At 40.6% G+C, this 23,261-nt stretch overlaps 1 protein-coding gene across 1 annotated transcript in view; it reads left to right on the top strand.

The window, feature by feature from the left end:
* The window catches only part of FAM114A1 (family with sequence similarity 114 member A1), a 71,291-nt gene extending 56,726 nt beyond the window's left edge, over window positions 1-14,565 (top strand). The window contains exons 10-15 of the mRNA XM_060097220.1: window positions 1,195-1,286; window positions 3,524-3,685; window positions 4,535-4,674; window positions 7,218-7,290; window positions 11,759-11,812; window positions 13,016-14,565. Of these exons, the coding sequence (XP_059953203.1) occupies window positions 1,195-1,286; window positions 3,524-3,685; window positions 4,535-4,674; window positions 7,218-7,290; window positions 11,759-11,812; window positions 13,016-13,117 (623 nt within the window). The 3' untranslated portion in view covers window positions 13,118-14,565. The remainder of the gene's footprint in view (window positions 1-1,194; window positions 1,287-3,523; window positions 3,686-4,534; window positions 4,675-7,217; window positions 7,291-11,758; window positions 11,813-13,015) is intronic.
* Window positions 14,566-23,261: the final 8,696 nt, after the last annotated feature.

Raw genomic sequence — 23,261 nt, 5'->3', positions numbered from 1 at the left:
AGTTATCCTGGCTATCTTCACATGCTGCTGATTAACCATTTTGTCTCTAAAACAGAAATAAGCACAAGCAGACAAGTGTTAGATACAGTATTTCTCACGTAGCTTAGTCCTCTCTGAAGCTACTGCCTTCACCCACTAACATAGGCCACGGTATTTTCTTCTCAGAGGGTTTCTGAGATCATGTAATAAGGCCAGATGAATGATGCTTTTATCCTTCCACTACCGCCCCAAACTGGTGATACAATCCATTGTGATATCAATTCTTTAGCACTTATAAGAAACTTTGAAAATGGCCTCAACTTGTAGATACAAACGAGAGATATAATATTGTAACTTTTAAAGATCTCTCCTCTTTATTGCCCACCAATAATATTGTTATTTTTATTTCATGATATATATATATATAACATGTTATATTATAGATAATCCATATATTAGTATCTATGGTATAATATATTAGTAAATTATTTATTAAATAAATATTCATTTTAGCACTTGTTATGTTCCAGGCACTGTGTTAGATGCTCTGGATTCAGGAATGAGCAAAACAAATATTGTCTGTATCCTTAGGTAGCTTCCAATCTGAAGGGAAGACATATCACTATGTAATATTGTAGGACCAGGCAGGTGTCCTAGGAAACCGTGGGAAATTTCTCCAGAGATATAATGTTGTTATAAGTATTAAGATATAAGTAGATGATCCATGGAGACTAATTCTGCTTGCTCAGTACTGTAGCTCTGTGGACCTAAAAGTGTACCCTGAGTATCATTAAGGGTTGCAATGCTAAGCATAACAGTACTGGAAGTCATAAACACAGTGTTGTCCCAGGGCTCTCAAGCCTGAGAAGGGTCATTCATTTGTTCATTCAGTCATTCAGCAAACAGCTACTGACCACCTATAGCTGTGAACAAGACCAGTAGGTCCCTCCCTGCCCTCATGTGCCCTTCGGGCCAGCCCAGGGGTGCCCCAGGTAGAGCTGCGAGCAGCAAGGCTCCACCAGCCCCTCACCCAGCTGCAGCCTCGCCTCTGTGCTCATACACGGGCACAGCTCGTCTTTGCCCGGCGGCTGGAGGGCGGGCTGCTGCTGCCCCCACTTATACTCTGACTGCGGGCTGTAAAGTTGGGGGAGCTGCCACATTCTGAAGGATGAAAAATAAATCATGCTTCTTACTTCTGTCATTTTCTATTTCCAGGGATAGAAGAAAAGGGAGAAGAATTTGCTAGCATGCTTACAGAGCTTCTCTTTGAATTGCATGTTGCGGCCACGCCTGACAAACTCAATAAGGTCAGCACCGTATGAATCTCAGTTTTTGCTTGTTGGTTTGTTTTATTTTTAAAAGGTCTCGGTTGTAAACTCCAGAAATCCACCTGAAATAGAAAAACCCCAAGTCCCAGTGGCACATAGAGGGAGGGGAGTCCCAGGTCAGTAATTAAGATTCGAGGAGGCAACACCATGAAATGTGACTGCAGAGAACCTGCTAGGCTGTGTCCTGAGACCTGCGTTTTAGTTGCAGTTTCACTGGTAATTACCTTGTGACCTTGAACAAGTCATTTCTCCTTAAAATAGGGTCTTAGATCAGATCAGTGGTTATCCTCAGCCTACAGGAGGAAAGAAGGTGCGGAATCACCAAAGGGCTTTTTCAAATTCCATCTCCCCTCCCCTCGAAAGTGACATGCCAGCATTAGGCAGAGAAAGCACATCTGCCAGAGCCAGGCCACTCACACAACCCCTCCCACTGGAAAGCTGGTGCTTTGTCGTGTCTAAGACCATCTGAGCTTTCACTGTCTGGGTTCCTCTGAGAGTAACACTGGATGTTTTGCAAGTTCCTACAAGGTCTTGCTATGGCATTTCTTAATGAAGTCACTGATCATTAATTACTTAAAAATGTCATTTTTCCCATTCTTTCTCTCTCTCTTCTCTTTTCTTTTTTTTGGAATTTTTGAATTTTATTTTATTTATTTTTTTATACAGCAGGTTCTTATTAGTCCTCGATTTTATACACATCAGTGTATACATGTCAATCCCAGTCTCCCAGTTCATCCCACCACCACCCGCTCTCTTTCTTCTCTTTAGCGATCAGTGGTTGACACAGGTCCTCACTCATCAAGGTGGGTGAGGAAAGGGCAGACTGAGGCAGTGAAGTGGAGAGATGAGCAATTTCTTTATCTCTGATAGAGGTCACTGATTCTGGCAGGTCAGTGACTTGAACACAACAGGGAAATTGCCTCATTCATCTCCACACAGCACCTGCCGCAGCTCAGAGAGTGTGTGTGGTGCCTCCGAGGTCTCACTGGCTTATTTACATAGGTAAACCTTTGTCCCTAAAAGAGGACACACCAAGCATGGTTTGTTAGGTTTTGTCTCCCCTAATCTTCTCCCCATTAACTTGCCATCAACACCATGACACGTTAAACTTTGACATGCAAGCTTTCAAATGAGAAGTAAGTTTTGCATAAGCTCAGATGCAACTTAAGCAAACAGCTTAAACTATAATATGAAAGCTGGTGAGTCTGCCCTTTCAAAATTCAGGGAGTAACAGATAGGGAAGGTGGTTTCTGCTTGTTCAAAAACTTTTAAGGCCACAAGTTGCTCAAACTGCACTCATGTGAAGTGAAACTCATCACAGTTCTTCTCTTGCTCCCACCCCCCGACCCCGCCCTGAGAGCTTCTGGCATGGCTGGAGAGGAACAGAGCCATCTTCATCTTCCGGTGTGGTACATTATTAGGTTCATGAAATATTAAGGGCTTCATGAGACATAGCAGATGAGGAAATTTGCTTTAGCAATGACCCTGGCTAAATTTCATATATGAAATTTTACATTGGTCACAAAAAGTGAAAAATATACTATGGCTTTTCCAAAGTGATGGTCATTTTTATTTCTATCTGAGTATCATTTTTTTAAAGATTTTATTTATTTATTTCTTGGCTGCATTGGGTCTTCTGTTGCTGTGCACTGGGTTTCTCTAGTTGCGGTGAGCGGGGGCTACTCTTTGTTGCGGCGTGAGGGCTTCTCATTGCGGTGGCTTCTCTTGTTGCGGAGCACAGGCTCTGGGCACGCAGGCTTCAGTAGTTGTGGCACACGGGCTCAGTAGTTGTGGCTCGCGGGCTCTAGAGCACAGGCTCAGTAGTTGTGGCGCACGGGCTTAGTTGCTCTGCAGCATGTGGGATCTTCCTGGACCAGGGCTCGAACCCGTGTTCCCTGCATTGGCAGGCGGATTCTTAACCACTGCGCCACCAGGGAAGCCCTGAGTATCATTTTAGAATGCTTTCCAAAAATTCCTCTGGCCCTGCAGTTATCTCTCCATACATTCTTTCTATTCTGTCCCTTTTTCTTACTGTATTTTTTACCAGAAAGCAACAGCAAGGTGTTTTTAAGGAAGTTGAGGAATTGCCCCATCACTCTTTAAACGTACAGAGAACCACCCTTGGCGGTTTAGGGTTTGATCCAAGTCATGGGATTGGCTTTTGTGTCTCCATATTTGTACAATAAACATATTGCTTTGGTTGGGGGCCTTTGCAGGCCATGAAAAAAGCTCATGACTGGGTGGAAGAGGATCAAACTGTGGTGCCAGTAGACGTGGCTGAAGAGTCAGAGGACAAAACAGAGAAGGAAGAAAAGGAAGAGAAACCTGAAAACCCCGAAGAAGACAAGAAGGAAGAAAGGAAAACTAAGACAGTCGAGGTAAATGCATTACAGATCGTCCGCCTAAAGAGCAGTAATATGATGTTCATTTTATCAACAGCCTAATTTTAAGTGAGGCAAAGCCATTTCATTTTCATTTATACCCTATTCCACACTATAGAAATATGAGTATTAATGTAATAAACACTAAAATTTCTCTATACCAGGACATTTCGTGATTTAGCATAGATATTGTAGCTTTCCTCCATAGCGTTACAGTTATAATTTAAAGGAAAAAAGATATTTAAGAACATAGTTGATTTATCTTTAGGGTAAAATTCCATCATATCAAATTTGTAACCATAACATGTCCTTATGCCCCATAACTAATGAGGTAATTGAAGCTTTTTCCAAAAAAGCATTTCATTGCCACAGTTTTTATTCTGTAGTTTAATAAATTTATATATTCATAATTTATAATCTGCCTATGTTCAAAAATGAGTTTGTAATAACTTCATTTTACGTTGAATTTTAATTTTAGAGAAAGTTTCAAATTAGATTGCTCTAAAGAAAAATGTCCACTGAGGTCTGTTCAATTCAGCCACCCTTCCACACGCTTTCATGAGTACCTGTCTGTTGTGTGCCCAGCACTGCTCTGAGAACTGGGGACCCAGCTGTGAAGAAGGCTTGTTATGTCCCTGGGACCTGGTGACACTTCTGTTTTATGGTAGCATTTCCACTTAGAAAAGTCTTAGGTACACCCATTAATCTTTGGGTAAATTTTTTCTGGTCATATTTGTTTTGGGGAATTTTTTTCCAGGAATTATATAATTGTTTTAATGTCACAGGAGTTTTTTAGAAAGCATCTGCCCAATGAATAATTTTCTGACTTGTACTTTTTGCTTTCAGGAAGCATATATGCAGTCCATCGAAAGCCTGGCAGAAGTAACAGCTCGCTGTATTGAGCAGCTTCATAAAGTAGCAGAATTAATTCTTCATGGCCAAGAAGAGGAAAAACCAGCTCAGGACCAAGCAAAAGTTCTGATAAAGTAAATGTTACTTTTAATTCTTATTTTTCCAATTTTATGTATACGTGCCATTCAAATGCGCACACACACGCATACACCCTCACCTACTAAAGATTCAGATTTCATGTCAACTAATTCCATTGTTCTGTGGTCATCTTAAGAAATAAGGACTCTCTTAAGAAATGAACCAAGTTAGCGAGAACAGTAATAATTAGCTAGACATTCCAGGAATTATTTATGAAGAGATTTAAGAGAAGACACCCTAAATCATTCAGAACTAAGTGTTTGTTTTAATAGATCAGAATCTTGAAAGTACAGACCTTTGAATATAATTACATTTTCAACATGCCACACAGATAAAAGACACCTTAATGGACCTTCTCAACTAGTTTCAGAGAAACATGCAAACACACCCCCACTGTTCCGAGGGACTTACACCAGCTCTGCATATTCTGAATTCTGGCAATGATGGTCACTAACGTAAGCCAGTTCACTGTGGATTGCTTTTGCGTGCGTATTTGCTATCATATGTTTACTCTTCAATAAGCTACTATTATTAGTTTAGTGAAATAAAAATGTGTATATATATATATATATAATGTTATACACATGAAAATAGCTGGTATGGAGCGTTCATTAAAATAGTTGATTATGGAGCTGAAGAATAAGTCATTAACTTTTACGCATATGACTGTAAGCTGTGGTATAGAAAATCAGCACGGGTCCAAATGCCCTCTCATTATTATATAGACACAGGAGCCAAAATAAGAGCCTACTAAAAATATATGGGTACACAGACACAGACACACACACACACACATCTCAACACATTCACTCACTTGCTAGCTAACTAGTCTTCACTTATTACTACATTTGTCATTGTAGGTTGGGGAGCAAATTTTTGGTGGAAGAACCTTCCAAAAATTCATTATTAGTGTCTCTGATGGCATTTTTCCTCACTTGTACAGATTTGTGATCTAGTGTAGATTTTCATATCTAAACGTGAAAATCGAAGATATTATAAGCACTGCACAATCCTGCCCTTAAAATGCCTACAAAGAATATGTACTTGTCTCGACGTAAAGAAGGAAGAGGAAAGGGCAAAATAGGAAAAGTTTCAAGTATAGAGGAAAACATCTGAGTACTGTTTTATATTTGCATGCTGATTTGAAAGAGGAGGGCTGAAGTCAGAAGTTTCTGAGTATGGAAAGCAGAACCTTACCCTTAGCTCCTGTCTGATTCTCAGCCCCTGATTGTCCCAACCTTACCAAGCTGCTCCAAGCAAAATGTAATAAGGCCTCATATATATCTGCACAATAAGTGCCTTTCCACCCACCTGCCCAAGAACATAGGCAGAACTACTCTTTGCTATCCCTTGGCCTTACTCCTGACCCTTTCTGCAGATAAGTTTTGGATGGTTGGGTGGATGGATGAGCAGTTGGATGGATAGATGAGTGGAAGGAGGGATAGATGGATATAGCTCAACAAACCTGAATACATAGCTTAGACAGAACCCCTATTTATCAGAACGAAACTTGCCTCTACTGACATCACTAGATCTTTTTAACATGTAAGATTCTTAACTTGAAGTTATTGTTTTGCTAATAGCATTTTAATCACTTCATAAAAGTCATACATACTTATTGTTAAAAAAAATCAGGCAAAATGCACCATTGTTAGGTAGATTGTTTTCAGTTTTTGTCATCATCTATAATGTTAGGACAAACATTGCTTTGTCAAATATTTGTATCTACTTGCATTATTTTCTTGGGGTAAAGTCCTAGGCGTGGAATGGCTGGAATAAACATTGGGGTAAAGTTTTGATGTATTTGATGTAAGTCTTAAAAAACATATTCTACAGGATCTTTATTTTGAGGCATCTCATAAAAACATAATCAAGGGCTTCCCTGGTGGCACAGTGGTTGAGAGTCCGCCTGCCGATGCAGGGGACACGGGTTCGTGCCCCGGTCCGGGAAGATCCCACATGCCGCGGAGCGGCTAGGCCCGTGAGCCATGGCCGCTGATCCTGCGCATCTGGAGCCTGTGCTCCGCAACGAGAGAGGCCACAACAGTGAGAGGTCCGCGTGCCGCAAAAAAAAAAAACAAAAAAAAAATAATCAAGATATGAAGAGACATCTGAGTTTGAATTTCTTCATCTATAAAATGGGAATAATAATGGACCCTAATAAGGTCATTATACAGATTAAGTGTGATTATGCATATAAAAGTATTTAACATAGTACCTCAGTGAATGTTCATTATTATTTTCAAATGAACAATGCTGGAGAAAAGTCCCTTGGCAAGAGTTTTATACCCCTTGTGGAGCTCAAGCCTGGTATTTTCCTGCATATGCTTTTGCTTCGAAAAAGAGATAGGGTGAGAATTAGATTAAACTGTGATTGTGAATCATGGAAGAATACTGAGGAAAACATTTCTACAGAACATCTTCAAACTTGAGTGCCCTTCTTTTAAAGGGAATACTGTATTAATATCAATAATTGTATTAACAATACAATTCTTTTTCTTTACTAAAAATACCCAAATCTCTTTTTTTCTTCTTTCAGATTAACTACTGCAATGTGCAAGGAAGTGGCCTCCTTATCAGAGAAGTTTACAAATTCTTTAACCACTGTTGGGGTAAGATTATGATACTGATTCTTTTTTCACCTTTTTGAGGGGAAGGCCTACAAGGGGCTGTGATATGAAGTGGAGGACATAGTACCTTCTTTGATAGCTCCACAAAGCAGAAACTCTGCCAGGACATTTGCTAAAATGAGGCCTGAATATCTTCTCTAGCTATAGGCAGCTTAAGGCTCTCATCTGACTGAGTTCTAGCCCTGATACCACCATATCAGACATACAAGGTATTGGGTGGATTTTCAAACCTCTCTGGGCCTCATTCCCTTTATTTGTTCACTAAGGTTCCTTCTATTATTTAACATCTGTGATATATAATTCCACAGTCTCTAGTAAAATAATTCATTTTTAATATTCACATTCACTGTTGCCCTGAAAGCCTATTTTATAAGCCACACAAGACAAAAATGTCTGTGCTTTATTGTTACACTTCAACTTTGACCAAAAGAAAAAAATTTTACCAATCTGTAGAAGTGTTTCTATTCTCGAGGCAACAATTTTGAAAGGTTCAGCATTCATTTGGAGCTATGGCTTCTGGTTATTTTCTTTAGAAATCAGTCATGTTCTGTAACTCAACCTAATGGGATTGGAGAAGACAGTGGCAATTATTCCTTTTCAACCTTTCTACTTTTCCTTTTAAGGCCCTGGATGCAAAGGCAGATGATTCTTTACATGAGAAATAGCAAGTTTCACTTCCTGTTTTAGCTAGGGTGTTTGGGTTACAAATGTATTAGTTTCCTAGGGCTACCTTGACAAATACCACACTGGGTGACTTCAACAACAGAAATGTATTGTCTCACCATTCTGGAGGCTAGAAGTCTGAAAGTAGGATATTGGCAGAGCCATGCTTCTTTTGAAGCCTCTAGGGAAGGACTCTTCTCTGCCTCTTCCAGCTTTCCAGGTATTCTTTAGCTTGCAGCAGTGTAACCCCAGTTTCTTTCTCTATCTTCACATCATCCTCCCTCTGTGTGTGTCTGTGTCCACATTTCCCTCTTCTTATAAGGACAGCGGTCATATTGGATTAAGGTGTGACCAGTACAACCTCATCTTATCTAATTGAAACTGCAACACCCTATCTCCATATAAGGTCACAATCTGATATACTGGAGGTTAGGACTTCAACATTTCTCTTTGTAACACAAAGTAACAGAAACAAGCACTAAATAATTTAGACAGAAAGGGCAGCTTATTAAAGGTAGTGGAGGTATATGAGCAGCCGTGGGGGACCCATCACCGGAGCTCATGTACCTTCTCTCTAAAGTGTTGTTATTAATGTGACTCAACTACAGCAGTTCCTAGTTCTCTCCATTCAAATTCCAGGATCCTGGGTGAGAAGGTTTGAAAGGCTCAGATATGCATCTTGGTGTCTCCAGTAGTGATGAGGACAGGGCCATATCATGTAGACCTACTTTGCTGCTGGGGTACACCTCTTCCCACCCCCACCCCAGGCAAAGAGCAGTTCTCAGAAAACACAAAAATGATTGTGGACTGGGCTCTCCGAGTTGTGTGCCTCTCAGACTTCTGTAAGTGGCTTAGTTGATAAAGGATGAGCTACATACCAACTATTCATTCTGCTGTCAAAGAATATGGTTTGCTTCTCCTATTTTGTAAAAGACCAGCTTTTATATTTGTCTAATTTCAGGCCTTCAGCAATAGAGCTTCACTGTAAACAGGCAGAGTGAAGGGGGAGGGTAGAAGCTCATTGATAGGATAGGCTTGATAAAATACATTTATGTGATTGGCATCATCTAAGTTAACTGATGCCCATGGACTTTGGTGTAACTGCTAGATTTACAGAGAGGTGTGAGCTCTTAATCAGGATGGAATGACCTTGGCGACTCAGCTTCCCAAGGCTCTACTGTACCCTCTTCTCACTCTTTCCAGTTTACTACCTGAGAAACTGAGTCTCAGAAGGGTGAACGATTCACCCAGTTGACTCAACTCCCAGTTGGCTGCCCATCAGACAAAGCAGACAGCTAACTGTTTGGTTCTCTACGGTTGCCTAGTGATGAGGATGTATATGTCTGTATCTATGTGTGTTATATGTTTTATATGATTCATGTTAAACATTAATTAATTTATGTTAGTGGGTAATATTCATGGTATTGCTTTCCATTCCCTTTAATGTATTGTATTCCAGCACAGTGCTTCTCAAACTTTAATGTGCAAGCAAATAACCTAGAGGGTTTATTAAATGCAGATTTTGATTCAGTGGGTCTAGGATGAGGACTGAGATTCTGCATTTCTAACAAACTCCCAAGTGGTAACAGTGCTCCTAATTCATATCCTACATTTTGAGGAGCAAAGCTCTAGCAGATAAGTGTGTACTTGAATGAATACACACACATAAAATACACACACACAGGGCTTCCCTGGTGGCGCAGTGGTTGAGAGTCTGCCTGCCGATGCAGGGGACATGGGTTCGTGCCCCGGTCCGGGAAGATCCCACATGCCGCGGAGTGGCTGGGCCCGTGAGCCATGGCCACTGAGCCTGCGCGTCCGGAGCCTGTGCTCCGCAACGGGAGAGGCCACAACAGTGAGAGGCCCGCATACCACAAAAAAAATTTTTTAAAGAAAAAAGAAAAAAGAAAAAAATACACACACGCACACACTTATGTCCAAATGTTTGTATGAACAAAATCAGGAACACACAGATTATTGTTTGGAGAAAGAAAAATCCAAATCTAAATGGAGTTTACTGAAATACCATCTCACTACAACAGTACCTCTCATCTTGTGCTGTGATGAATCATTCACATCGTCATTGTTTGTATTCTCTAAAAGAGCCATTATTCATAACTTGAAGTTAATGAGTGTATATTGCTCTCCAGACTCTATTTAAATTGCTTGCACATCTCATTGATTCTGAAAACCAATGCCATTTTATTGCCCTCATTTTGATTATATTTTAGAGGTTTATTGATAATCAAATAAACATGAAAGCAAACCATAATGGATTTTCTGGTTACTTACTAAAATGACTGGGTTTTTTTTTTTTTTTTTTTTTTTTGTGGTACGCGGGCCTCTCACTGTTGTGGCCTCTCCCGTTGCGGAGCACAGGCTCCGGATGCGTAGGCTCAGCGGCCATGGCTCACGGGCCCAGCCGCTCTGCGGCATATGGGATCCTCCCAGACCGGGGCACGAACCCGTATCCCCTGCATCGGCAGGCGGACTCTCAACCACTGCGCCACCAGGGAGGCCCATGACTGGGTTTTTAAAGAGTTTTTTCCCAAGACTCCATTCTGGTTTCCCCAGTAGGACATTACTTAGCCCTTGGTAGAGTAATGTCAGTGAAAGCGGGCTGCTCTGGGAAGAAATAGTTCATTTATATACTTTTGTTTGCCATAAAGTCTTTCAAGTACAGTGAGGGAAAGCAGCCTATTAAGACTGCCCTCTTCTTTCTAGTCCCTGTAATTATTTATTATCTAAGAGTGGATTGAACATTTTAGATAGAGAAGACTGGACATTATAATAACGGCAACATGAACACTAACTCCCACTTTTTGAACACCTACTTAATATCAGGTTCTGCTTTCCATGTTTTGCAAACTGGGATATGCTGACCTGTTTGCAAGTTATATTTAAGAGTGTTTTAACTTTACTGCCAACCTTGAAAACACACCCTATAACCAAGTACCCGTGTTTGCATTTAAAAGAAAAAAGACTACAGACCAGGGCTGGAACTAGGGTAGGCAAGTAAAGGTACTTAACATGTCTACCAAATTTAAGGGGACTCCCCCCCCCACAAAAAGAGACAAAGAAACAACCCCAGTCATCTAGATAGATATTTTAATGCAGTATTTTAAAAATCAAAATTAACACCAAAAAATCATGATGAAAAAAATATCAAAATTTTAAATAAAGACTGAATCCGACCCTGTACAACTCAACCTCACTCACCTCCCCCTAATCCCAGACCTGCTACGAGCTTTAAATAGTTTAAAAGGTCTGAGTGTAAATTTCTAGCTACATGACCTTAAGCAAGTTACTCAAACTTCCTGATTCCTATTTTCTCATCTTTATTTTTTTTAATTTTTTTATTAAGATTTTTTTTTGATGTGGACCATTTTTAAAGTCTTTATTGAATTTGTTACAATATTGCTTCTGTTTTATGTTTTGGTTCCTTGGCAGCAAGGCATGTGGGATCTTAGCTCCCCAACCAGGGATTGAACACGCACCCCCTGCACTGGCAGGCGAAGTCTTAACCACTGGACCGCCAGGGATGTCCCCTATTTTCTCATCTTTAAATCGGGGTTATCATGGTACCTACCTACCTCCTAAGATTTCTGTGGAAATTAAATGATCGTGTAGGGGAAGCACCAAATATGAAGCCTTGTCTGTAATAAGCATTCCACTTCTCCCCTTCTTCTCTAAGAGATTCCTCAACAAAGCCAGCGTCTACATTTTCTGGGACAAGCCTTGGAGTACAAGCACCTAATCTGTCAATTTCATCCTTTTGATTTCACAGAGCAACAAGAAGGCTGAGGTCCTTAACCCCATGATCAATAGTGTATTGTTAGAGGTAAGTGGCCTCCTGGAGAGAAAGTGCTTCTGAATCAAAGCAAATGTTAGAGCTACATTTTTTTTTCTCCCAGGCAGCAAGTGTTATTGCAATTCTAAATTTTATCGTCTACAGTCTTTTTTGAGTACATTTGTGTAGTTAAACCATCTGTAAACCCTCGGGTGAAGCAGCAGTACCTCATTTTCAAGAATTCTGATTATAAAGAGAAATGCTAAGCTCGCATGTTATTTCTGTCGCTGTTTCCCCCGACAGAAGCACATTTCTGCTGCCAAGTTTGACACCAGATTCAACACTGTGATAATTGGCTGCAATGAGGGGTTCTTGCTCAGTGGTGATTTTCATAAAAATGGGCACTTCCCTCCATTTACATAACCTTGAGTTTAGCTGGGTCTAAGCTCCAGACTGGCAAAAATGACAAGTAGAATGTTTAGCATCTGCCCGTTCAGTGACCAGAGGCAAGATCCTCTGTGACCACTCACTCCGTGGCCTGCCCACCCATCAGTACATTGTAACATGGACATGCAGCTGCCCCGTACAGCTGTGGCTTTGCCAGAAGTAATGATGTAAAAGCGAAGAAAAGAGGCCCAGGAGGCCTCATTCTTGACTCAGAGGCACTGTGTTCCACCTGTGATTAGTGGGGGAAAACCTATTAGGGACCAACTCTAAGGAACTGGCACATCTGTAGCCCCAGGGCACCCCACTGAAGCCACAAGGTGTTGACAAGTTGAGTTTGAACATGGGCAATGCATATACAGTAGTTTCTTGCTGTCTGAAGTACCTGTCAAATGCAAAATTTGGAAATTAAAAAAGTCAGGGAAGGCTACCTATGTATTTATAGCAATGCGTTTAGGAATTGGGTCTTATCATTAAGGGAAACTACCAAGGTACAAGAATAACAATGTGGTGACAACAAATGTTATTGTTTAAGACACAGTCACAGAGGGGGATAGAGTTGACAAGATGAGACAAGGAACCATAGAGGCAGGTTCTGGAGGACACAGCTAAGAGGAAACCCAGGCAGTCAGAGGCAGAATAGAAACATCCAAAGAAATGTGTTTACATCTTTTTTTAAGCACCAACATTAAAAGAAAAATATTCTAAAATAGTGTGGGATATGAGGAGAAGGAACATTATCAAATGGGAGGAATTGTCAAGCTGGAACTCTGACAATAACCCTCCAACCACAATTTTCTCCCTTCATAGGGCTGCAATAGCACCACATACATACAGGATGCCTTCCAGCTGCTGCTGCCTGTCCTGCAGGTTTCACACATCCAGACCAGTCGTTCCAAAGCACAGCCATGACCTGGCCAGACTCCATCTAGTTAAAGGAAACAGCAGGCCCTGTTGCTCTGATATATACCATTTCATGGAATGTTTTCGACACATCTGACCACAGATGCCTGTTTGGAGACACTACAAGCAATTTTGCACAGACAGATTGAGAATGCAAGTTCAAAGACAATATCATTTCTCTTAATGTATATGGTTGTTTTTACAAGTAATTATGTTTCCTTTATGTTAATTTAAATTTACATGGCTTTGTATTAATAATTTCCTTTATCTGGAGTTCACTCAAAATATTCACTTCTATTTTCCTGGTCAAGCATGTTGTATTTGGAAATTCATGGGCAGACCCAAGACTTTAAATTTCCACTTTTAAATTTCCCATTTTTATAGTATGACTTAAAATCAATTCTTATCCTAAACTTAGTTTTGTTATATTAATGCCACCTTCAGAGATAACACTACTCATAGATATTACCTATTACGGTGAAAGAGGAACGTAAGTATCTGTTTATAGTCATGTATTCTCAGAACAAGCATTTATTGAGCTCCTACTGTGTGCTCACAATAGAGGAACATGATCTCACCCCAGTATAGACAGATATTCTGAGAGAGGATTTATAATAATTCTTTAAATGCTTTAAAATACTACTAACTTTTCTAAACCCTAAAAAATTTGAAGAACAAGGTAAATTAGTGTTTTTTTTAAATGTTCTACCCTTCAACTGATTGTACTTTTTTATCCCAAACTTTACATATGGGATGAAAATACATATGAAACGGGATACTAAAGAATATTTTGTTTAAAATTGAATCCTTGTGACCATAAGTACATAATAGCACAATCATAAAGCTTGTAAGTATTCAGATAGAAAATTAAGGGAATTACAACAGAGTAGACCCCCAGGACTGCATTTTTAAATCTACTACAGTTGAGTCAAGCTGTTCCATGAATACACAGATCACACTCGCCAATGGCAAATGTAATGATTGCTTCTAAAGACAGAAAATGCTGATGTGTGGATGACTAAATGGTCACAATCCAGGAGGCTGCACAGAAGACCCTGCGGCCAGGAGAGGCCTTGTCAATGGGCATTTCTCGCCCCGAGCCCCAGATGGTCACTCTGGGGAGGGGTCCTGTACAATGTTCCTATCTGGGAGCCCCACTGACGTCCCTCCAGGTACTGTCACAAGGTGTCTTGCACAGTGGCTCTCTCCAGGCCAAATGAAGCCTATACTTTTGCCAGGGTGAAAAAATCCCTCATTCACTTTTGGTTTTATTCCCCTGATAGAGTTCCATACAGGCAAAGTAGGGATATTTTCATATCATCCTACTTCTCAGCATTTTAGTTTCCAATATTCTGCATTTCATTTGTGTATCTCCTGAAACAACGAAATGGAAAATATAAGAATTTATAATCTGGAAAAAAATTCTCTGAGGAATCAATTAAAGCTGGGTTCTCCTACTTGGTTTTTTTTTGTTTGTTTTTTTTTTGTTTTTGGCTGCTTTGGGTCTTTGTTGCTGTGCGCGGGCTTTCTCTAGCTGTGGCGAGCGGGGGCTACTCTTCATTGTGGTTCGCGGGCTTCTCATTGTGGTGGCTTCTCTTGTTGCGGAGCATGGGCTCTAGGCGCTCAGGCTTCAGTAGTTGTGGCACACGGGCTCGGTAGTTGTGGCTCGCGGGCCCTAGAGTATGCGGGCTTCAGTAGTTGTGGCACACGGGCTTATTTGCTCTGCAGCATGTGGGATCTTCCCAGACCAGGGATCGAATCCGTGTCCCCTGCATTGGCAGGCAGATTCTTAACCACTGAGCCACCAGGGAAGTCCTCCTACTTGCTTTTTGATTGCCTGAAATGTTTCTGCTATTCAGTCTAGAGAACAATTAACTCATGAAAGTGTTCCATTTGCCTCATCATAAATTTTAGACTTTTTGTGTATAGAGCAGAAGAAAGGGTTTAGAGTTACAATTTCTTCACATCAGATGTTTTAGCATCAGATGGATTTATAGACGTTAACTGGAAATGTAAAAGAAACCAATAGTTTCAAAGGGGCTAGATTCCCAAAATTAGACTTTAAGCCTAACTGCACCCATTTAGTGCATAGCAAAATTTTTAATCATAAAATGAAATAGAAATCTGCGAAAGAACAAGAGAGATAATTATTCATTTAAAAGTGGTTGACATTATTTACATTGCATTTATATATCTTTTAATGATAGAATGTCGAGGGTTGCCAAATGGAAACGTAGGCCGAGGGATGATTCCTGGGGCCTAGTAGCTCCATGGTCTGTGAATTACATTATTTAAGAGAGAATCATCACTTAAAATATATCCACCCTCCAGGATTTCTCTCTTTCAATACTGTTTTTCACCGTCACTTTTATTTTATTTTTTATTTTTGGCTGCGTTGGGTCTTCGTTGCTGTGCACGGGCTTTCTCTGGTTGCGGTGAGCGGGGGCCACTCTTCGTTGCGGTGCGCGGGCTTCTCATTGCAACGGCCTCTTTTGCTGCGGAGCACGGGCTCCAGGCGCGAGGGCTTCAGTAGTTGTGGCACACGGGCTCAGTAGCTGTGGCCCACGAGCTCTAGAGCACAGGCTCAGTAGTTGTGGTGCACAGGCCTAGCTTCTCTGCGGCATGTGGGATCCTCCCAGGCCAGGGCTCGAACCTGTGTCCCCTGCATTGGCAGGTGGAGTCTTAACCACTACGCCACCAGGGAAGCCCCCACCATCACTTTTTTTTTTTTTTTTTTTTTTTTTGCGGTACGCGGGCCTCTCACTGTTGTGGCCTCTCCCGTTGCGGAGCACAGGCTCTGGACGTGCAGGCTCAGCGGCCATGGCTCACGGGCCCAGCTGCTCCACGGCATGTGGAATCTTCTCGAACCAGGGCACGAACCCATGTCCCCTGCATCAGCAGGCGGACTCTCAACCACTGCGCCACCAGGGAAGCCCCCCACCATCACTTTTAAATAACTGCTTCTTTGCTTTGCTTTAAAAGCTAGCAAAGCACAGGATCCAGATCTGGGCACATGTCAGTCCGTTACTGAATGAATGATTTAGCAGGCTTACTTTGGAAGTTTTGTATTCCTTCAATAATCCTTTACATAAATTGGGTTCATTTCACTCTATGCAATTACCCTGAACATGCATGCCAGTTTTTTATTTTTTCCTTACATCAAGTGCAAAAGATGTTCTAGTCTAAATAATGAATGTAGTCCTGTGCCTGTGCCTTATTAAATAAAAAGCATCAAAAGCATATTTCAAATGCAAAGCAAAATGCGTCCAAGGAAAAATTGCTTTGGGGTATTGATACATACAGCGCTGGAGGGCAAAATCCCAAATCTTAAAGCAAAGGCCTAAGCTTAAATATTCTATCCCACCGAGGACAGAAGCCTCTCTTTTCTGTGGGTCTCACACTGGGCTGTACATCAAGCCCATGTTTAAATGAGCAGTGTGGCTCACTGGGGCAGTGCCAGGAATGAGCTGCTTCAGCTGCACCCACTAAGGAACCATGGACCTCAGCTGCAGAACTCAAAGGCGAAGAAGCACCAGCCTTGGGAAGGCAAAGGAAAGTGCGAATTACATGGTAGAAGTCCCAATGGAGAAATGAGAGTGTTTCCAGTGCTTTGTAGAAGTCAGCTGCCCTGAGGTGCTTGCATATCTGGGAAATTACCTTCTGCACAGGCCAGCCAGGCTGCACTTAAGCTAGAAACAAAAGCAGGCAGATTCCAGTCACAGCCATCTCAGAGGTCCAGGATATAACGTCTTATGAAGTAATTCAGCAAAAATGTGAAATAAGCATATTTCTCTTTTTTCCTAAAAAAAAAAAATGTATGTATGTATGCTGAACAGATGGGGTGGATCATAACACATGACTTCAATCCGTATTTAATTTTATAAAAGCAGTTACTCTTCAAGGTCAAGGTAAATTTTGTAATGTAAAAATTACCCTTTGGTCTTCCTCTTAAGTGTGCCCTACATTCTGATATTCAGATCCAGGCTTCAACTTGGTTTCTTAAATTATTGTGTTTGTAAAGGCACATCAGAAGAGATCATAATGAAAATTCAGTTCAGAACTGCAATTCTGCCTTGATTTTGTAGTTGATTAGAATTCAAAAATCTAATCTAGGAGTGGATTCAGACCAGCCATTCTTCACATTAAAGAAAAAAATCATGGGGTTAACCATTTGTTGTATTTTTCTAGATATCTCATAACTTATTCAGGTTGGTGTTCATTTTCTGTATACTTACCTATAAATAGATGCTCCACTACAATATCTGCTATTAAACAAATCTAAATTCTTTGTGTGTGTGTACACGCTTAGGTCCTAAAAATAATCTGAGTTATTCTATCATTTGGGCATTTTACCTTTAGCAATGATTAACTTATTACAACCCAACAGTAAGAAATCAATGGTGTTTCTGATATTTCTAGTGTCTCTTGTCAATCATAGACTGGGAATAGAAGCTGATTATGGAGGGTAAGAATTTTGTGTTGGAATTGAAGCTACATTTACCTTTGTCTGAATCAGAGAATATTTTTCTCTGAATGAGCTGTCAGCCAAAAAGCAAAAGGATTATGTCTGCCTTTGGTCACTGCTGACTCACTTGACAGGCCTGTCTCTTCTATTAGTCTCAAAGAAATTCCATACTGCAAAAGACTAATATGTACATTTCGTATATGCCTTCCCTGAGAACAGAAGTTTAGGGTAATTCAGAAATGGTCTGTCTCCTTGCCCTGGGTTTCACCACTAGCTTTCTAGAGCTGCATTTGGAGGAAAAAGCAAGCATTGAAGCCAAGACCAGATGGATGAAACCTTGGCAAAAAAGCAAAGCTAATTCTCTGCCTCGAGTCCCTGCCATCTTTATCCTTTTTCTCTCTCAGGACTTTTTTGACAGTCATTAAGTGCCTGTCTTCCAGGATCAGCTTTTCACATCCTGCCTCTCTTTTTCATGTCTCCTCTTCTATCCTTTCTCTTTCTCTACATTTATACTCTCCTTTCCCCATTTACCTCACCAGAAAACAATCCAGCCAAAAGATTTCTATAATGATCATTATATGTATTTACTGTTTGCTGGGCACTGTGCTGAGTGTTTTATATGCATTATCCCATTTAATCTCCATAAGTACCCTATTGGGTAGATATTATTACAATTTCCACTGTCTAAATGAGAACATTTAGACCCAAGGAATTATGTAACTCATCCAGTCTTACACAACTAGTAAAACAGAGCCAGGATTCAAATCCATGTCAGTTTGTCCTGACCAGCTAGCATTGTAAACTATTGTGTAGAACTTCCCAACAAAAGAGAAAAGTAACATGTTATTTTAGAGACACCTGAACACTTATGTGTTTAGTTCTCTTTATGCCGTGAGGTGGATTTGTAGCTGAAAGATTTGGTCGTCAGCTTTGGTTGTTTCCACACAACTGAGGACACACTGGGGCCAAAGAGACACAGAATGAAGCCATGCAAGGTTATTGAGCCCCTGGATGGTTCTCACCGCAGGCCTCTTCACCGCTTCACAGACATTTACATCAAGCAGCTCCCTGGTCAACTTCAGCACAGCAGCCTGTCTCCCAGGTGCCTTTGTCCTAAAATGGCTCCATTTCCCCCTTTCCCTCCCCCTTCACTGGTGCCAAGGAAGCCCATTTTCATATCACCACCCTTCCTGAAAATCCTTAACCCTCTGCTATTTGCCTGAAGCTTGGGGTTGTTTTATGCTTCCCTTGCCTTGAAGATTACTGACTTTAGGCAGCCTCTCTGCTGAATCTTCAGTACCAGGTGCTGTGAGATACAGACAAGTGTTTTAAGGATGTACTCAGTAATGCCTGCTTGTCCCTGAACTTGGTGCTGTTCCCTGGTAAGCCCAAGAAATTATGGTGGTGGTAGTGATAGAGATGATGGTGGTGGTGATGGTGATGATGAACTTATTCACTAAGTACTTACTATGTCCCAGACACTTTATCTCCATGATCTCAATTTAATTCCCAATGTCAACCTTATGAGATAGCGACTATTATCATACTCATTTTACAGATGAAAAGCGAAGCACAGAGAGATTAAATAATCTGCCTGAGGTTATCCAACTGATACTCGGAAGAGATAGGATTTATATACAGGCAGTGTATAAAATGCTAGTCAGAGCCCACAGACAAGGAGATACCTGGTCATGAAAAGGAAAAGTTGCTCATTTTCCCTTAGGTTGAGTTCTTTTCTTCCAGCTAATACCTAGGCTCTCCTCTCTCTACCCTGTGGCCTCAGGCAGAGACAAATTGCTCCACAAATCTCCCTGTCAGAAGGCTAACCACATTTTTCCTGATGATGTTTCTGATCCCAAGAGAAAGTGGGTAGCCTGTGTGTCCCATTCTCTCTCATGTTATAAATCTCAGGCTCAGTGGTCCATTTCTCATTGAAAACTGTGATTGCCTCTTAATACTTCTGCAAGAAAGCTCTAGTCTACTATCTTTGGGGAAAAATCCGCTGCTAGGAAATGTGATAAAGGACGAGAAACCAATGATGCACTGCAGGGCAAAAAGACTGGTCATTTCTGTCAGAAAGAATTATTTGGTCCTAGAGCGCATCTTAGTCAGGGATACATAGGATAATTTTCTTCCAGACAGCTTCACACATCCCTCCCTCACTTCTTCTAGGTCTTTATTCAAAAGTACACCTTCTTGGTGAGGTACCTCCAGGTCAAATTGCAACCCTCCCAATATTCCCTTTCCCTGCTTTGTTTTTTTCTCCTTAGGATATATCACTATCTACCATCTTTACATATTTCTTGTCTATTATTTATCTCTTGCATTGGGATGTAATTTCCATAAGACAGGGATTTTTTTGTCTGTTAACATATTCCTTGCATGCAAACCAGTGTTTGGCTCATAGTAGGGGCTCAGTAATGATTTGTTGAATGAACAAATACATCAAAGTCTTTTTTTTTTTTTTTTTTTTTTTTTTTTTTTGCAGTACGCGGGCCTCTCACTGTTGTGGCCTCTCCCATTGCGGAGCACAGGCTCCGGACGCGCAGGCTCAGCGGCCATGGCTCACGGGCCCAGTCGCTCCGCGGCATGTGGGATCTTCCCAGACCGGGGCACGAACCCGTGTCCCCTGCATCGGCAGGCGGACTCTCAACCACTGAGCCACCAGGGAAGCCCCATCAAAGTCTTAAAGGTGCAATCTGTAAACACTGAATAAGAGAATGGAAACAGCCATATTATGGAGTAATTAATGATGGAGAATATCTGATCGAGTTAATGTTAACTATAGAAGTCCTTGTGTCCATTTTAATGGTATTTGGTGTTGTAACGTAAATGGGCATGATTTGGGGGCTTAGAAGTACATAAACATTTTTTCCATTAAAGTGAAGAATTTACATTTTTTACTTAGAAGAATTCACTCTGTAAGGGAGTTTTCAAGACTCTTCATCAGGCCAGGGTAGACTATAGTGAGAAATTAGAACCACCTTAATAAGTAACTATGGTATACCAATACTGTGAAATATTATGCAACGGTTAAAAAGAATAGAAAGAATATGTCCTGATCTGTTTGGGCTGCTGTAATAAATATACCATAGACTAGGTGGCTTAAACAATAAACATTTATTTCTCCAGTTCTGAAGGCTGGGAAGTCTATAAGATCTAGGTGCTGGCAGATCCAGTGTCTGGTGAGAGCCCACTTTTTGGTTTGCAGATGGCTGTCTTCTCATTGCATTCTTAAACAGCAGAGAGCGAAGAGAGAGAGGAAGCAAGCTCTCTTATGTCTCTTCTTATAAGCGCACTAATCTCATTCATGAGGGCTCCACACTTATGACCTAATTACTTCCTCAAGGCCTTGCCTCCAAATACCATCACATTGGGGATTAGGCTTCAACACATGAATTTGGGTGGAAGAGATCTCTGTACTAATGGAGCTCCAAAATGTATCACTGAGTGAAAAAAGAAAGCTACAGTATGGTACTTCTAGTATATTTTATCTCAAATAACATGTGCACACACAAAAATATACTACACACACACACACACACACACACATTCCTAGAAGAAGATCTGGAAAGATACACACAAAACTATTAACAATGCTTGTGATCAGGGGTGGAAAAGGTTGCAATAGGGTGGGGAGAACATCAGAATTTGACATAGTAATCAAAGGAAACTCCAGTGTTGTTTGTAATATTTAAATATTTTTATAATGAAAATATATTAATGGATGACTTATATAATGAAAAATTTAAAATCAAAACAAGAAGCAAAAGAGCATAGCTTCTGATGAGGGAGACAAGAGGATAGGGTCCTGCCAGAGACTTAAAGTGTAAAATACACAGGTTATTTTTCAACAGAAGGGCCAGAAGTGTGAGTGAGAGCATCTAAATGATTTGGATTTCTTTGTCATCAATGTTCCTATAAAGTTCTAAGACAATTTTGAGGACTATACAAATCTCTCCTTCCTTTCCTCAAAAAAGCCCAAAACCAAGTATTCCAAATGCATAGTTTGTAAAGACTGTGATGATGTAAACAGAAAAATTTGTCATTTCTATATCATTGGAAAAGGCCAACTTCTTTAGCTGGATAGTCTCTCTAATCTTCCTACTAAACCTGAAGAATTCTACGTCTATGTAATGACTACAAAAGCAATTTCAGAAACTTCTGGAGGGAAACACCACACAAATGAATGAGTCTGTGGTTTACAATTATTAGTTTGATGCCCAAATGCATATCATATTTGCAAGAGGCAGTTTACAATCTGTTCATCTTGACAAATGTAGCACAAGGGGATTTAAATCCCTGCATTTGCAATTTCTGTCTCTCCCTCTCCAAATTTATGGCGAAATTGTAGACATGAATAATGTGTCAGGGATGAGTGAACTGAGGTCTGTGCTCTGTTCCTATAGCTCCATTTCACTCAAAGGAGAGTAATGAATGGAAAACAAAGAAAAGTCTCAGCAGATAATGAATTTGAGTCCTAATGACCTTCCTGAACTATAAAATGGATTTTCTTGGCATTGCCCAAACCATTTGGTGCCTGTAGTGAGGTGTGAAAACATTTTGACCATTTGGGGCCAGAACCATGCATTTTAAGTATTTTCTCGATGATTCATGAAGAGTCAGAACTACCTTTCCATGGAAAGGTAAAAGTCATCCACCAGTGGTAATGGAAGACTTGTTTCCAACCTGCCCTGTCTATTGCCTTGACGGCAGTGTGATTGATTATTAAGGAGTCTTGGACTATTCTGCAGCCCCCTGGGACCATAGTATGGCCATTTATATAAGATATGGGTATCACAATCCAATGCCTGGTATCCTACATTTCTTTCTTTTAAAACCAGTTGATCTCTGGCAAGGAATATAGAGTGAAGACTCACATTTACTCAAAGAAAGTCATCTGCAAAATAACATGTTTGCTTACTGAACAGTAACGAGTCTGTCGCTTGACTGGTCATCTCCATCTGGATTTGCTGCAAAGGCAGCATTCAATCAGTCACTGCTAGGGCTTCAATACCTAATGGGAGTAATATACATCAATGGTCTGAAATTAGTTGGCATAAAAATGAAAGGCTCATTGGCTTTTAAGAGCAGGAATACAGTCTTCCATGTATTGCATCCAAACAACCCATCCACTGTGGCCTTCTTGCTTCGAGATAGTCATATTTTTCTTCTTTCCAGAGCTAAAACTGAAACAAATCATGAGATAAAGTAGAAGAGGAAAACATCTATTGATTTTCATGAAGCTCTACCCTTCATTCATTCAATTATCCATTCATCCATATATTCATCCAGTCAGTACATAACATTTATTGCAACTGTTGTACCCTCTAGTAATTAAAATAGGGTTCAATTTGAAATTCAAACTGAAACTGACTTTGCAGTTCTCTTATCCAAAATTATATAAATCTGTTTGGGCAAAAAAATCCACTAGGTATATCCATGGTTTCTACAACCACCCACCTATATGTTAATGACACCCAAAGTTCTACCTGGAGCCCTGATATCACTCCTGGATTCTAGCCATAGAGTCAGCTTCCTACCAGACACCTGTACATCAATATTTGGGTGTCCTAGTAAATTTAATCTGAACATGTCTGAATTGAATTCCTCACCTTTCCCCCTCCTCCTACATTCTCTGTCTTAGTTGGATGCACAGTGTTACTTCTACCAGAAGCCTAGCTGTCA

This window comes from Mesoplodon densirostris, chromosome 1, assembly GCF_025265405.1.
Source record: "Mesoplodon densirostris isolate mMesDen1 chromosome 1, mMesDen1 primary haplotype, whole genome shotgun sequence".
NCBI lineage: Eukaryota > Metazoa > Chordata > Mammalia > Artiodactyla > Ziphiidae > Mesoplodon > Mesoplodon densirostris.
The sequence above is the reverse complement of the archived record's forward strand: the minus strand, read 5'-3'. Positions and strand labels throughout refer to the sequence as shown.